This window comes from Apteryx rowi, unplaced genomic scaffold (assembly GCF_003343035.1).
Source record: "Apteryx rowi isolate R43461 unplaced genomic scaffold, aptRow1 scaffold_554, whole genome shotgun sequence".
Taxonomy (NCBI): domain Eukaryota; kingdom Metazoa; phylum Chordata; class Aves; order Apterygiformes; family Apterygidae; genus Apteryx; species Apteryx rowi.
In genome coordinates this window covers 64,482-79,833 of record NW_020450821.1, presented here as the reverse complement: position 1 = coordinate 79,833, position 15,352 = coordinate 64,482, and the positions used below count along the sequence as shown (strand labels likewise).

Genomic DNA, 15,352 nt, shown 5'->3' with positions numbered 1-15,352 from the left:
GTATGTCATCGGTTTGGAAAGTTTGTAGAATACCTCTGGGATCTTTTGTGAGTGTCAGTCTTTATTACCAGCTCTTATTCTATTCTTTTTATTACTGGACCAGCTATTAACTTAGCCAGGGCYTGGGCTTGGGTTTGTTTTTGTTTTAATTACAGTCTATATAATTAGTTCCCAGCATGTTGAGGTAATAGAGAGTTGCTCCAGCAAGCTTCCAATTTCCTCATCTCATTAGGTTTTTAACGTGATTATTAGTATAATAATCAACTATGATGATTTTTGTTGTAGCTTTTCACATTCTGCGATTTGCAGGGTGTCTTGATTGGCTAATTTAGGCAAATTATTTTGATTGTCTTGATGATGGTTGGTTGATTAGAACACAGCRGGGGTATAATTCTTCTGCCTAGGAAATGGAGCACTCTTTTGGTTTTTGGTACCAGAGCACTGAATTTTTGTGTGTGTGCGCACATCTAATTATTATATTTGCCCACAACACTACTCAAATGCCTCGAAAGCAGTTGCATTAGTGACAGAATGAGCATGGATGATGTTAGAAATCGACAGCGTGCAGAGGAGGACAGGTAGGAGGGGTTTGGAAGAAAAGTGAGGAAACATGCAAGTGTCTTCTGTGTGGTTATTTTCTTAGCATATTGTTGATACTCATGGGCTCACCTAAATTTGTCCATTRCCTGGATTTTCAATGGCAGGTTTTCCTGTACCAGTGACTAGTCTGGAAGATATACTCCAGTCAAACACAGGTTACTTCRTTCGACAGAGAGTCTTCAGGTGAAATTCTGGGGATTGCTCTCTATAGGAGGYAGAGAAGATGATCCATTGGTTACTTCTACCCTTAAAAGTTGTATTACTTAGTGGAGCCTTGTACATTGTCATCATGCAGTGGTTGTTGCACTGGATCAAGCTAGGGCTGYCTGTTTTTCATTGATACTGCAAATGTGACTGTCACTCATTCAGAAATTCAGTGGCGCCAGGTCGGATGCCTCCCTTTTTTTTTTCTTAATAAAACAATTCTGGCCAGTTGTGTATGCTCTCTGATGTCACATTTAGCATAAATGGCCAGTGTTCTCATGTTGGTGCAAAGCTTTCACAAAAGTTTCTCCACCCAGTAAACATAGTAAACATATTGTGTAGATTTTTGTAGTACTATTTTGTACTGTTTCATACACAAGGATAAAGTTTCCTATTAGAACTCATTATTTTCCTTGTGAAGAGAATATTTCTAGCAGTAATAGTATGAAGAGAGCTATAGAATATAAAACATCATTTTGCGTACCTCACCTTACATAATAGGACGTTAATCTYACTGTAAGGCTCCTAAACATTTCCACAATAATCGTCATCATAATAGAACCAGAAGAGGTTTCCCACTGCCATGTCTGGACTGTTCAGTCTTACTGTCTGTCGGTAATAGACGATAATAATCAAAAGCCAGTCAAGTGGCAGCTATTGCGTTGACAGGGAAGACGGGCTTAAACTACCCCTGCTGCCCTGTTGAGGGTAACTTGATGTTCCACCACCCTGTGTAATATTGTAAAAGTAGCTTGTAACAACTCTTATCCTCCTGCTGCAGTGCCGCTCCAGGTCTGGCCTGTGAGCACTCTCTGGGTAGATCAAAAAGTTTACTTTTGGAGGGCTAACATAATTGTTTTTATTTTCAAACAGAGAGAATTTCCAAAATTTTTCACRTTCCGTGCCAGGGATAAGGTAACTTATATATTCTTAAGAGTTTTCTCTAACTGTTGGCTTTATCCTTCTTTCACATAGTTGTTCCATGCCTGCTTAAGAGAGAGGGAGCTACTTACACTGCACAGYGCAGAATTGTCTCCTCCCCCTCTAGGCCTGTCCACCACACACTCAATTGATGCCAGTTAGAATGATGAGTCTTTGATCATTTTGGATTAAAAAATATGTGCTTGGAAGCCTAACTTGAAGCTTCTGGTTTTGCAGATTTTAGCCACAGTGAAGCATGGGGAGGTTGGAAACTGTAGGGTGATTTGATACCAAACTTTCTGGACTCCTGTGAAAAAGAGGATTGTGGTGGGGATCGAGTTTAGGAACTTGCAATCTGTGTTCTACTCTCAATATTCTAGCAATTTCAAGACAGCGCTTAGTACTAATGATGCTGGTGCATCAGACTTAAAAAAAATAATAATAAAAAATCTTGGGCATATTGATTTGAATTTTTAGCTTTTTAGTTATATATGAAATTTCATAATGACTATTGTCTAGTTCTCCCCATCTTCTGTGTTCCAGCTTCTTAACCCATCCTCCTCTTTTTCACTCTTTTCTCCCTTTGCTTTGCTGGATGTTTCCAGTTTGAGGAAGATAGGATCTACCGTCATCTGGAGCCAGCTCTGGCTTTTCAGCTAGAATTGAACCGGATGCGAAACTTTGATCTCACTGCCATTCCGTGTGCCAATCATAAAATGCATCTCTACCTGGGAGCAGCTAAAGTTGAAGTGGGAACAGAAGTGACAGACTACAGGTTCTTCGTGAGGGCTATTATAAGGCATTCAGACCTGGTTACCAAGGTGAGTTTTGTCACCCCTGCARGCTCTGTTTCCAGGATAGCATATGAAACACTGCAAGTCATCCTAAGGATCTGCATGCAAACATATGCACGTATATGAAGAACTGCAGATCCTTGCCCTCTCTTTGCTRGTGTTGCCTCTACAGAAGCATGTCTTCAAAGACCAAGTATTCCCATGCTTCAAGGAGATTTTTCTGTGGCCCAAGTGGAAATTCAGGAATCYTTGCTTTTTGAGTCAATCGTTGTTTCTCCGTGTTGCTCCTGCGCTACTGCAGTAATGGTTTGCACTGTCCAGGTTCAGATTTATGCTGATGTAAATGAGGGCACAAGTCAGCCGGGTGTGTAAATCTGGGCAGTAGGAGTCCTAGCTCTGTGACTGTGATTGAGCTGCAGTAGGGTTGCATATTGGGCTGAAACTAATGTAACCTATTTTCTTAATCAAGTCCTTCTGCAGTTTTTCAAACACTGTGTTCTTGGGTTGTGTTTTTTGAGTAGAAAGTAAATTGTTTGTTGACAATCTCTGGCAGGAAGCCTCCTTTGAGTATCTGCAAAATGAGGGAGAGCGATTGCTTCTGGAAGCCATGGATGAATTGGAGGTAGCTTTTAATAATACCAACGTGCGCACTGACTGCAATCACATCTTCTTAAACTTTGTGCCTACTGTCATCATGGACCCATCTAAGGTATGCTCTGTTCCCCAGCTCCAACCTGTTTGTTATTCTGGGGCTTTACTCACCAGAATGGAGTTGTCGTCTGTTGTTTTCTTATGCTATTTAAGCGCACCTATTGACTGCGTGCATTTTAATACTGTTTGGTGAATGACATGCAGTTTCAACTAGCCATTTTATAGCAGAAAGCACAGACAATCAGTGACTAGTATGAGAAGGGATAACGTGATAGTCAAGTTAGTTATTCTAACTACTGCATATTTTCTTTTCAGTAGAAAATCAGGCAAGTACTGAGAGATTCATCACTGTTTGTTTAGTGACTTTTTGATGGATTTGGGTTTCTAGTTGTCAGTATAAGTCATGTGGAATATGCTTTTGTCCACTACTAGCTAGTAGTGAATGTTATTACCAGGAAAAAACAGAATAATGCCATGGGTTAACCTAAAATCCATTAGGGAGGGAAAAAAAATTGATTTTTTTTCCTTTTTTTAGATATGATGGATAAAATTAGATACCTTAATATAAAAAATATGAAATATAAATTAAATTCCAGAAAGTTAAAAAATGTTTTTCATGATTCAGAATTTATTTGTAATCTATACCAGTCACATATTTACCCCAGTATATAAGTGAYTGAAATTAATTTAAAAATATTTGGGCATCATATTTTTCTGCTGAAAATGTAAAGAAAGTGGAGTCACATAACTAGTGGAAGTCTGACTAAATATTACAGTGCTTGTTGAACTGCTAAACCAATTTCTCTTCAAAAGTAGAAAGAATAGCTTTTATTTTAGTTAAGTAAGGTAAACAGTTTGTTTCACATCAGGAGCCTGTTTGGGATTTGAAGAAGTAAGAAAGCTTTATTTCTTCTTCCAATCTGTGAGTAAGTATTAAGTGCAAGATTTCGGAACTAGCAGGGCTCATATTTTTATTGGAATAGCACTGTGCTTCAAGCAATATGGTTCTCTTCCTCTGTTTAAACTAATGGACACCTTATCAAAATGTGTTTTGTATTTGAAACTGAACTTACTCTTTCACAGCATATTTAAGATAAATATTTTTAATAGGGAAATAGCCTAAAATATTGGGGGGGTTGTTACAGAAGTCCAGGTATTATCCGCATACAATGTGAGACAAATCGTGAACTTGAATATGAAAAATCAACAAGTAAAAAAGAAATGCCTCATTTTTCTTTCTATGTTATAAAAGCATAAAGAGTTCAGCATTATAAATAAATGAACAGTAAGCTTTGTAGATGCTTAGATGAAAGTTCTTAGGCATAAAGTGTGTTTCTGGTTAGCAGAGGAACCACAAAGAAAGTCCAAAATAAACTCTAAAGGCTGTATTTACTTGGAAATCAGTCCTCTGTTCGTGGTTACCGCAAGTCGAGAGCTGACCTTTCTTWATGAAGATAACCAAAAGTTTAAACAGATGAATTGGTTATCAAAATAAGTGCGTCCTTCTTGCTGATTTTTTTTTTTTTTTTAATCATGATTGAAAATTGGTGGTTTAAATCACTTCTGAATAAATCCCTCCTCAGTGCAGTTTCCAGCCACTTCTGTAGAAGCTGGGATATGCAGCCCCTGCARAATAAGCTGCCTTCAGATGTATACCATGACTTTTCCCTGAACAGCTGTGGAGAAGAGATTTTTTATTTTATTTATTTATTTTTTAGGAATGTTAAAAACAGCCTACAAATTGCCTGCTTTTAATATGCTCTATTTGCCGACAGTAGTATATTATAAGTTTTAATAGAACAGTGGCGGACCAAACTCCAAGTAGTAATTGCTTTGTTGATTTAAAGYGTTGTGGCGTATGTGCAGTGAAACATGATTATTGTAAGTACTACGTAACTGTTTGTCCAGGATTTCACCTTCCTGCRTTTTGTAGTTCTTAGCTGAGAGCTGTGCTTGCGGGAAGAAAAGTAAACGAAGGGGGAGCCGTGGGCGCCCTGTGCTTGGCYGGGGTGCGACGGGCCGCGAGGCGGAGATGCCAATCGGGTGCTGTCAGTCCGCCTCGGCGCTCCCCRGGTTTTGAGCGGCTTGGTGCCTTTTTCCAAGCTTGTCCGGATGGGGGTGGTGGGCCCCGGGGGCCAGGCGGCGCCGCCGGGCCCGTGCTGCCGCTCGGCACCTCGCGCTCTCCGCTCCGGCGGTTTCCCCTGCGTGGCGGCGTGGGCCTGTGGCAGGACCGTGCTGCGGCGGCGTGGAGGAGCGACCCAGTGGCGAGGGCGCCCGGGCCAGAAGGGTGAGGGCGTTTCTTGTCGTGTGTTTTCAGATTGAAGAATCTGTGCGGAGCATGGTGATGCGCTACGGGAGTCGCCTGTGGAAACTCCGTGTCCTCCAAGCCGAACTGAAAATCAACATCCGCTTGACGCCGACCGGAAAGGCGATTCCCATTCGTCTCTTCTTGACCAATGAGTCTGGCTACTATTTGGACATTAGTCTGTACAAAGAAGTGACAGACTCGAGAACAGCACAGGTAGGGCTCTGTGCAAACAAATTGTGTGTAGTGGGGCACRCTATGCCTGTTTAAGCTCTTTTGTGGTTTGCCGTGTTTTTGGGTAATACAAAATTGCCATTCAACTTTGCCATATAAAGAGGAACAAATCGTTGTAAAGGTATCCAGTGGGCCCGCAGGTGTGCAGAACGTGTAAATGATTATAAAAAAGTGCATGTCTTCTAATTGTTTTGCATATACCTTGAGTTATTTGTACAACATCTGTTTTCTTCTCTGGTGGAGTACTCTAAAAGGTAATAGAAAATAATCGCTGTTGATGCTTATTCTGTAGGACATAATAGAATTATGTATTTCCCTGAACAGATAAAGAAAATCTGTGAACTCTTCTTTTAAATTCTACAGGTATAGGGAATGACWTGAGTAGGATGCTGGAAAATTATTGAACGTGCTTTTAGGCCATTTTTATTAAATACAGTAGGCTCTTTTGTAACGGTTGTGGCTATTCTGGTATTTGTGCTTTTCATGGCATAGGTATATTGTGGTTAACTCAAATACCTACACGTGCTAAAATACCTGGGCCCTAAGATGAACGCAATATATTTAAATATAGAAATGTTTACATCTCTGTAATAATCTCTCTGCCATGGAGTAGTAGCAACAGAATAAATCACTCGTGCAGTGTGAATGTCGAACAAAGTGCTGAGTCACCTTCTCTCCCCTCTTCCCATTTAAATTTTCCCAGCAAGCTGCCTGACTGCACAGTCCGTCCGGACTTGAGATCCTGGAACAGATAATGTCTGTATGTTTTACTTCATTTCTGCCTTTGAGTGGAGATGAGAAAAGAAAAGGACATTTTAATAATCTTCAGTGGCTAAGCTTATCACTTGAGCTTTGTTAGTCACTTGTGAAGGTCACCTTTCCTCTTAAATTCTGTCTCTGATGAGCTGGTTAGAGAAATATCCATGTCAGACCTAGACTATACTTTCTTTTTTTAAAGCTGGGAGAGTGTGCTTTTATGTGTACAGTTTTTAGAAACTTTTCCTTTTTTATTTATTTTATTTTTTTTTGGCATATTAAATGAATTCTGTTTAAAAAAATTCTACAGATTCGAATTGTTTTAATTAATTCCTACAGTATTTTTAAGGAAGGTTTGTCTTACAAAACTTGAAGGTGTTAGTTTTATAAGAAACTGTAGATTTCTCCCTTGTGACTGTTTCCTAGGACAGGTTCGTATCTGGATATATTTTCCTGTGTTTTCAGAGAGCTATTTTGAATCTAGAGACCTCTTTAAAAGAATTCAAGCATTACTGATGTTCCAGGTGCTGGGCACTTTTATGATTTTTGAAGAATGGAAACATAAATTGATCATGAAAGAATAACCTTGTTCTCTTGTCTCACGGTTTCCGCAATAATGAGCGGGTTTGCTGTCTTTATTATAGACGACTGTAGTTCTGATAGAACTGATCAGAAGCTTTGCATAGATTTAAAGAGATTTGGACCCCCCGTGTAGTAAGAGTCCCTAACAAAGGTGCTGTCATAAACGCTTGTTATCCTGAATAAACATTTCTGCCGTTGAAGAAGCTACTTCACAAAGCAACCTTTGTGAAGCCTGAAGAGAGCACAAACTATTATTTTGAATGTTGAAAACTAAAATAGGCATGATTTATTGAATTTTCTCTCTAGTGGAATTCTTCAATTAAATCACTTTCAATTAAAAAAAGGGCTGTACAGCATTAGATCTGATGACTGTTCTGATAAAAACAGTCTGATCAAGTTGCTTCTGTCATACATGTTCCTTTTAAGCAGCACGTGCTCAGTGTTGTCCCAGTTAAGCAGTGCTCATTGCATTTCTTTCTTAGTYGAAATGGATTTCCTTCTGAGTCCTGGTCGAGTGGAATATATAGCGCCATGAAGCATGGCAGCTGATAATTCATGTTGCTACTCTGGGAAAATCTTTTAAACTTATAATATCAAAACTTCAAGCCAAATGACATATGCAAGTCTTGACCTAGCTTCCATGATCAGTCAGTGGAGATACAGATACAGTGCTGTTCAACTACATAAATAATAGAGTTCTCCTCTCTGCTCCCAGCTATCACAATCAATCGGCATAGATACAGTGTCAGGGGAAATACTGGTGAATGTGAAGTCATCTAAGTCACAGGCTTTTCTCTATGGAGATGTGGCTCTGTTAGCTTTGCTTTCTGCTGTGATACGGTAATAAGTCAGTGATACTCGGATCTGTGCAGTAGTGGTCCAGCACTGTCTCCAAAGGGTAGTAACGCATGATGAAGCATGATGTTTTAGAATATGTAAGTATTATCATATTTGGAGAGAACAAAACCAAGCCTGATCAATCTGGACCATCCTAATGATTTTTGGTAAAATATGGATGAGATAGGACCATTAAATCAGTGGATTAAAAGGTAATTGGTCGTATTTTCTGCCACAGATTATGTTCCAAGCATATGGGGATAAACAGGGACCACTTCATGGGATGCTGATCAACACCCCATATGTGACCAAAGACCTGCTTCAGTCCAAGAGGTTCCAGGCACAATCTTTAGGGACATCGTATGTCTATGACATTCCTGAGATGTTCCGGCAGGTGAGTGTTCTTTGTTAAGTCCTCTTGGGTTGTTCTAGAGTTTTGTACCAGAAAAGCACTTTTATCAGTTGCCATCCTTGCTTATCAGGGAACTGTGTGGCCTGGAGTGACTAACGTTAGTTCCCCAGGGTCTAGGCAGCTATGGATTAAGTCTACTTTGAAAAAAAGATAGGACTCCTAATATGCTACTGCTGTAGCTCCGCTAATAAATCAAACAGTAGAAGTTGAAACGTAAAGCATCTTGTGTTTCTTGCTTTTGTTTCCTCATTCTCCCACCCTGTTATCTAACCTTCCCAGAGGGTTAGACAATGCAAGGGTGATGGTACCTACACTACAACTCCTTTTGTGCTCCTGGCCTGCTTAAGTGAGGGGTTAAAAGTCCTAATCCTTAAATATAGGCAGTGCTTTAATGAATGGCTCTGAGTTTCACTGTATGCTAAGTTGGAGAGTAGCACACTGCCAAGGTATATACAGCATTCCCCACTAGTGATTGATTTATTAGAAACTAAGAATCTCCTAATGCTTTCAGGAGAAACCTGTATTACCACATCATTAAATGTGCTACACAGAGTTGCAGCATTGATTCTGTATCTGATTTTCTGGGTTCTGTCCAGAATAACATAATTTGAATAATGCTACTTTATGTGAAATTGTGTTTCATGGCTTAAATTCCAATATAAGTAGTATCTACTGAATATTATCAGCCAAATTGTCGGAGGGAGGAGGGAGATTGCAGAGCAAGTGTTCTGTCTTGAATATTAAGTCGCAGTGAGTTGAATAAAAATATTTGCAGATGATATTCTTAACAAGAGTTTACCTTTTCATCCTCTAGTCTTTGATTAAGCTCTGGAATTCTATGAATGAACATGCATTCCTGCCCACACTGCCTCTGCCGTCTGACATACTGACGTATACTGAACTGGTGTTGGATGATCAGGGCCAGCTGGTGCACATGAACAGGCTGCCGGGAGGAAATGAGGCAAGTTACACTTTCTTTTTACACTACKTTTCTTTCCATGTCCTGCAGTACATTGTGTCTTGGACTAGCTTTGACAATTGTAATGAAAATTTACCAAGCCAGGCACAAAATCTATTCATTCAGTCTTTCATAGATGAAATCTCTCTCTTGAAAATGAGATTTTTGTTTCATTAAAAATTAATACCTTCCATACAATGGGTATTTTAACCTCCATAGTAAATGATGATTCCATTTCAAACCTGTTCCTATGCTATTTTTTCCTTCATAATTAAAAAGTGCTCATTCAGCTATTCCAGGTAGCTGGGGCTTATATTTGAACAAAATATGTTTTACAAGAATAAATAGAAATGTTTTCATTTGCTTAAAAAAGGAAAACCAATTTTATGCTTTGCATTTAAATATTGACCATGTGGTGTGGTGTTTGTGTAGCGCGCTGGCAATGTGTGTGCAACATCCCCCCCTAGTGAATGATTTACAGGAGACTACCAAGCTGGCAGCGCTGTCGGGGTAATGGAGTTGCTCCTTCGCCCGCGCCGGGGGAGGCTGTGCTGCTGTGGTGGCCTGTGCTGGTGGCTCATTACGTTAGCAAGCCAAAGATTGCGGTGTCAAAATGACTAGAGAATAAAGCTAATGAGTAGAAGGGGTGTTTATTTTTCATCCAGGCTAGATGGTTTTTTTCAGTTATTTAAATTTGAAGAGTTCTAAGGGGCGGTATCATTTATTTTTTCTTGGCATCATTGAACTATCAGTTCCTTTTACTAGATATATAACCTAAGATTGGCAAAGGGTCTGTTCTCATTTCAAAAACATTAAATATAGTGATGAGAAGAAACGGGGGTTTTCATCACTATTTACTGCATCTCTCTTGTCAGGAGGAGGTTTTGAATATTTTTTTCAAATTGAACCTAATTGGTAAATGGTGACTGAGGGAGCAGTGCTTTCCTCTCTTCTGCTGAGCCTATAGCAAAAATGTTTTAACTAGTATAATTAAACCTGAAATGAGCTACTCCCTGCATTCTTCATGAGAGCTGAGGCTGCAGCACTGTGGAGGCTTATGCCATCATCTTTCTCTCTTTCTCTGCTCTCATTCAGCGTTTGAGCGGATGGTGGCTAGGGAAATAGCAAAGTCCCTCAGGGACGTAGCTCTGTTCTTGCTGAAATTACAAGCACAGAGCTGCCTGGGCATGAACATGTAGTGTTTACTCTGCCAGTATGAATACAAATAGTCTTATTATAACAGATTCTGTACCCAAAGACCACCAAAAAAATTAGGAGTTTATTTTAACCCTTGGTAGGCTTAGCTGTGCTTGGCCTGAAAACCAGTTACATGGCTGTTGTGGTGTGCATAGTGGTGTTATTTAATGCACAGGTTCAGGACCCGACTCTGTGGGTGTTGCACTGTGGGGCTGACTCGCTGGAAAGTAAGGCAGACAGTTGAAAAATATGATGTTCTTCCCCACGCTTTGCCATCTGTTTGAAGATGACTTCTCATGGAGGTGCATGGCAAATTCTGAGCTGCTTCCTAATGACTTCCCAAAAATGAAGTGAGGGTGCTGGTCATGGAGCTGAAATTCCAGCAAAGGGGTCACTGTCTCAGGTGAAGCCTAGAGCATGGACAAGAAGCCGAGGAAGGTGCTCTCTGTGTTCCCAGAGAGGTATTCGGCTAAAGGTAGTATTGCTAAAGTGTCAGTCAAGCCTGTTCGCAGCTGGATGAGTTACTGTAGGACCACGTGCAGCTGGAATGAGGTTTGAGGCGTTAGTATTGAATTCTGTTACCGATAGCCCCTGCACACAACAGGGCTCATTGACTCATAGGAACAGCCCATCTGAGGAAGAGGCTCTGGCAGGAGCTGAAGGACAGGTGACATTCAAGAAGTGACGAGCTGTCCAACAGATGCATTCCTCCATGCTGCACTGGCTTTATCGGGATGAGCTGACTTTAGGCTTTTATGGTTTAATTTCTTTCAGCTGAGGAAACAAATTTGTCACAAACCTGCACTCAGGTTTCTCTTACCAATGAAGGTGGCTGAGGGGGGTAGAGAGGGAAGGGACACAATGCTGGGTAAATTCAGAACATAAGCATTTTCTTTGTTAAGGCTGTAAATGGATTCATTCTGCTTTTCTTGAGAATCAGTCTGCATAGCATCTGGGCAGAAAAATACAGCATCTTATCCGCTGGGAAGAGAAGGTCCTTGCAGTAATCCATCTATGTGGCAGGAGCTGGTAGTATTGCATAGGAAGAGGGGACATGCCACAAGGAGTAGGAGAAGAATTATTTGGTTCTGTGCTGCTCCCCTATGATACAATGGTGAACCATTCTCAAAATACGGCACGTGTTTCATTGGCTCTCTAGACTTGTCTGAATTTGTTAAGGAAGAGTTTTGTCCTCAGATAGCTGTATTTGACTTTAAAATGACAGAAGCCTGTATATACTGAAAATCATGTTAAGGAGAGATGATGGGTCTTAAAGGAATGAGAACGGATGGGAAGTCCGGGTTTCCAAGCTTTGCAACGGCTTGCTTGGTAACCTTAGTCACAGTTTTCACTGCCTCAGTTTGTTTATATCCTAATAAGATGGGGCTACTTTGGAGTGTTGTGAGGATGATTTAGACAAATATGTTTTAAGAGTCTTTGAATATATARTTGTTAAATTAGTGCCAGGTATTATGCTACATGAYGTCCCTCCAGTTTGGGTTATTAATGCTTGATGGTCAGTGCCAATGGAGTCTGTGTCCCAGAGTTTAACAGATGTGAGATGTTCCCACTGACAGGTAGGAGTTCTTCTTAGGACTTTCCAAGTGAATGTGACTTTTTTTTTTAACCTCACCACCCACTCAAGCTGCTGACTTGCTGAATCCAAAATCTTTTTAGAGACTCTACATGCATTTTTTGCTAAAGAGGAAATTTCTGTTCAAAACTTCTAACTGTAGTAAATATAGCCATCGTTTAGTGCATTTAAGTTCCTATTACTGTTTCACTTGTTTTACACCAAACACAACTCTTCCCCCGTTGCAAGCGAGTGCCCTGACCCTCACAGCACCAGCTCTTCTGAGGCAGAACTTGTCTTTCCTGTTGGAGCTGTGCTACATAATATGAACAGTTAAATTTTCTCCAGGAGAAAAGGGGTCAAGACATTCTTCCTCTTAAAGCATTCAGCTCAGCTCAGCTCAGTGCCCTAATTGTTTTAACTACTTGGTGAAATTGAGAAACCAGCATAAAATCCAGTTGACTTGTGGTCAGTGTATTCACCCGGATGCCAGCAGCTGAGGTTCAAGTCCCTGTTCTAATACTGGGCAGAACAAGAGCTTGTAGCTGGGGTTCTCCCATCCTCAGAGTTCACAAGCGGTGTCCTGGGCTACCCTGGCTCATGCTGTTTGTCTGTGCTTTCAGGAGAATATATGAAAGGTTTCAGATCTGTTCATGTGCAGAATGGGAAGTCTCAAGAACTTTCACAATACAAGAGATGTTTCTCCACTTAGCTTGTGACCACTTCTCATAACCCACCACCTCATTTGGCAGTAATTATCTCTTTGCTAGTAGTCTCAACAAAGAAGCCAGGGACTTAATGGACCATGAAAATACAGCTTGCTATTTATTCCTGGGCAGTGCTCGCTCCTTCTGAGCAGAGGATCCTGAGTCTTCTTGTGGCCGCGTGGGGGCTTGCACTGCTGCTGGCCATGCAGTGTGTACTCTTGTAGCCCAGGAGACATCACTAATGCAGGGCCTTTCCCCAGTCTCTTGTCCACTCAAATGTGCAGCTAGAGTTCTTCTGAAACACGTTTGCTGTTTCTTTGGACTGCAAACAAAATTCTGGATGCTGCCTGGAGCTTTCTGCTAGAGAGTTTCTCTTCCGATCCTTCACATCAAGCTCCTGAACTGTGTCCTGGTCTCTAGTTGTTCTCTTTTTTCACGTCATCTATTACCAGTCTGGGTGCTTTGACTCCTCCCTCGCATGTGAGACTCTTCTAGTAAGCTCTGTCTGCTGCTGTAGGATTTCAGTAGGCCAGCACTCTCAACAGGACTGAATTCACAGCAATAGAAAGTTAAGAACAGTTTGTAAACAATTTTCAGAACCAGTAGGTATATAAGGGAGCTGAAGAAGACAGTATTTTATCAGAAAAATCACCAGTCAACAGCTCCCTTCTAATGATCCATTACTGAATAAAGACTCTAGGACAAGTGGGGCATAACTTGATGTACAATTGCAAGCGTATCAAGAACGATGCACCATAAGGGGGATGCTCAGCCTGTATCCAATCTGACTCTTAAAATAAGCCCAAGCCATTGAAATGTACGGAGATTGCATAGGGCAAAAAACACTGCAGAAGACTACAAACAGCTGCATTCTACTCTTAAATGTCATTAAGAAGAACATTTAAAGTTCATACCATTGCCTGGATGCTGATTTAGATTATACCACAAGACTTTTAACTTACCTGCTAATTAATTTTTTTTTAAATAAATGCAAGCCTTTGGTTTTAGTAGCAGCCTTCTATGTTTCTGGCAAAGCTCTTCTCCTTTGGGCAGGTGGGACAGTGGTCTGTAAGTGGGACTTGCTGCCTAGATACGGGGAGGGGAGGGATACTTGAAAGGATGCAGCACCTCATCCCGCTGGAAGAGCGTGAGAGTCCTGCGGAGCACCTGGGAGCGTTCTGCTCTGCAGCAGCTCTCCTGGAGCCTCCTGGTCCAGCAAGCTCAACTCGGGCATGCCACAGGCTGACCTCTAAGCCTCCAACGTTGCTCTGTAGTTATGTGGCTGTGTTAAAACAGGGAAACCTCTGAAAGTGCCAGAAATTGTGTGAACACAGACAGGTACACAGGGCTAGAGTTCAGAAGTATATGGCAACTCACAGGATTTTAAAATGTGTTGCTTGCAGTAGCTCTGAGACCTGACCTGCAGTGTAGAGATGCCCTCTTCAAATACCCATTGAAGGTGGCTTTGTTCAGAAGACTAACGTATTAGCTGAAATTTTAGTGTAAAAAGGTAATTTGCTCAGCCTGTTGGCAAGCTCCTCATATTACTTGTCATTCCTGAGCTGGGCATTCTGATGTTTTCTTCTCTAGCACTTTATATATTTTGACTAAAGTTTATCATGGTCCTCTAGCACTAGGATGGCACCATTCACTGATAAGACCCAACTAATCTTTAAGAACAAGGAGAAAGCGAGTGTAAGGAGTGCCTGCAGCAACACCCCATGTTACCTTTCATCTCAATCTCATGCAATATCCATGTAAAACATGTAATTTTCCATATTGGCACTAGATGTCACAGTTTTTCCTTCTCAGTAGCATGAGGTTCAGAAATAATCCATAATCGGACCTGTTAGCTGGAGCATTGGCAGGCACCCTTTCTCATGAATGGGGGAAGATTTGGCCAGGTGAAATTCAGGACAGCAGTGGGCAAGGGGCGGCTCAAACACTGTTTCAGAGGCTCCCTGGGTTGCCTGGGGTTGGAAGGTGTGGCTGATGAATTTTATACAAGCGAAGCTTAATAGCTGGGCTGCGTGTTCTGCTTTGTCGCCCCATGTTCCCACATTTTATGACAGGCACAGGGTATTAAAACATCAGCTAGGCAGATGGGGAAGAACTTGAGAAAAGGAAGAGGATGTATGTTTGCAAAGTCTGGGAATGAACGTGAAGSTGAATGGAAAACATCCATGCATCTCCCCCTCCCGCCACTATTTTTCCCAGAGATTACTGAAAAAACGATCATTTCTCTTTGTATTTCCCAGTCCTTCTTGATGATGAGTTTTGGGAGCAATCCTGACCTGAAGGCTCTGGTGGCGGTAGGAATGGGTTTAAATAACAGGGAAGCTGGACAACTATTTGTGCTGCACAGCAAGTGGTGTCTCCTCATCTGAAATACTTGTGGTGCAATTTCAGAAGGTGATCCTCCTTCGGCAGAATAATTTTAGCCCCTATCGATGAGCTCCTCAGATGTCACAGTGAGAGGTGGGGGCAGGGATCAGAATAGAGCAAGTTTTTTTTTGTCGCGGCCTGGAGAGTGGTATTTTTAGCAAAAGATGGGCTATCTTTTGACAAGTGGAATGTAATATAAAATAAAAAGCGGACCCCTAGCATTACTGGAAGCTATT

General features: G+C 41.2%; 1 protein-coding gene across 9 annotated transcripts in view; it reads left to right on the top strand.

Moving 5' to 3' along the window:
* The window catches only part of ACACA (acetyl-CoA carboxylase alpha), a 148,388-nt gene that overhangs the window by 71,047 nt on the left and 61,989 nt on the right, over positions 1-15,352 (top strand). For all 9 annotated transcript variants that reach the window (XM_026081554.1, XM_026081553.1, XM_026081552.1 and 6 more), the window contains 6 exons: positions 1,678-1,719; positions 2,331-2,546; positions 3,073-3,228; positions 5,488-5,691; positions 8,123-8,278; positions 9,111-9,257. In XM_026081554.1, coding sequence (XP_025937339.1) covers positions 1,678-1,719; positions 2,331-2,546; positions 3,073-3,228; positions 5,488-5,691; positions 8,123-8,278; positions 9,111-9,257 — 921 coding nt within the window. The remainder of the gene's footprint in view (positions 1-1,677; positions 1,720-2,330; positions 2,547-3,072; positions 3,229-5,487; positions 5,692-8,122; positions 8,279-9,110; positions 9,258-15,352) is intronic.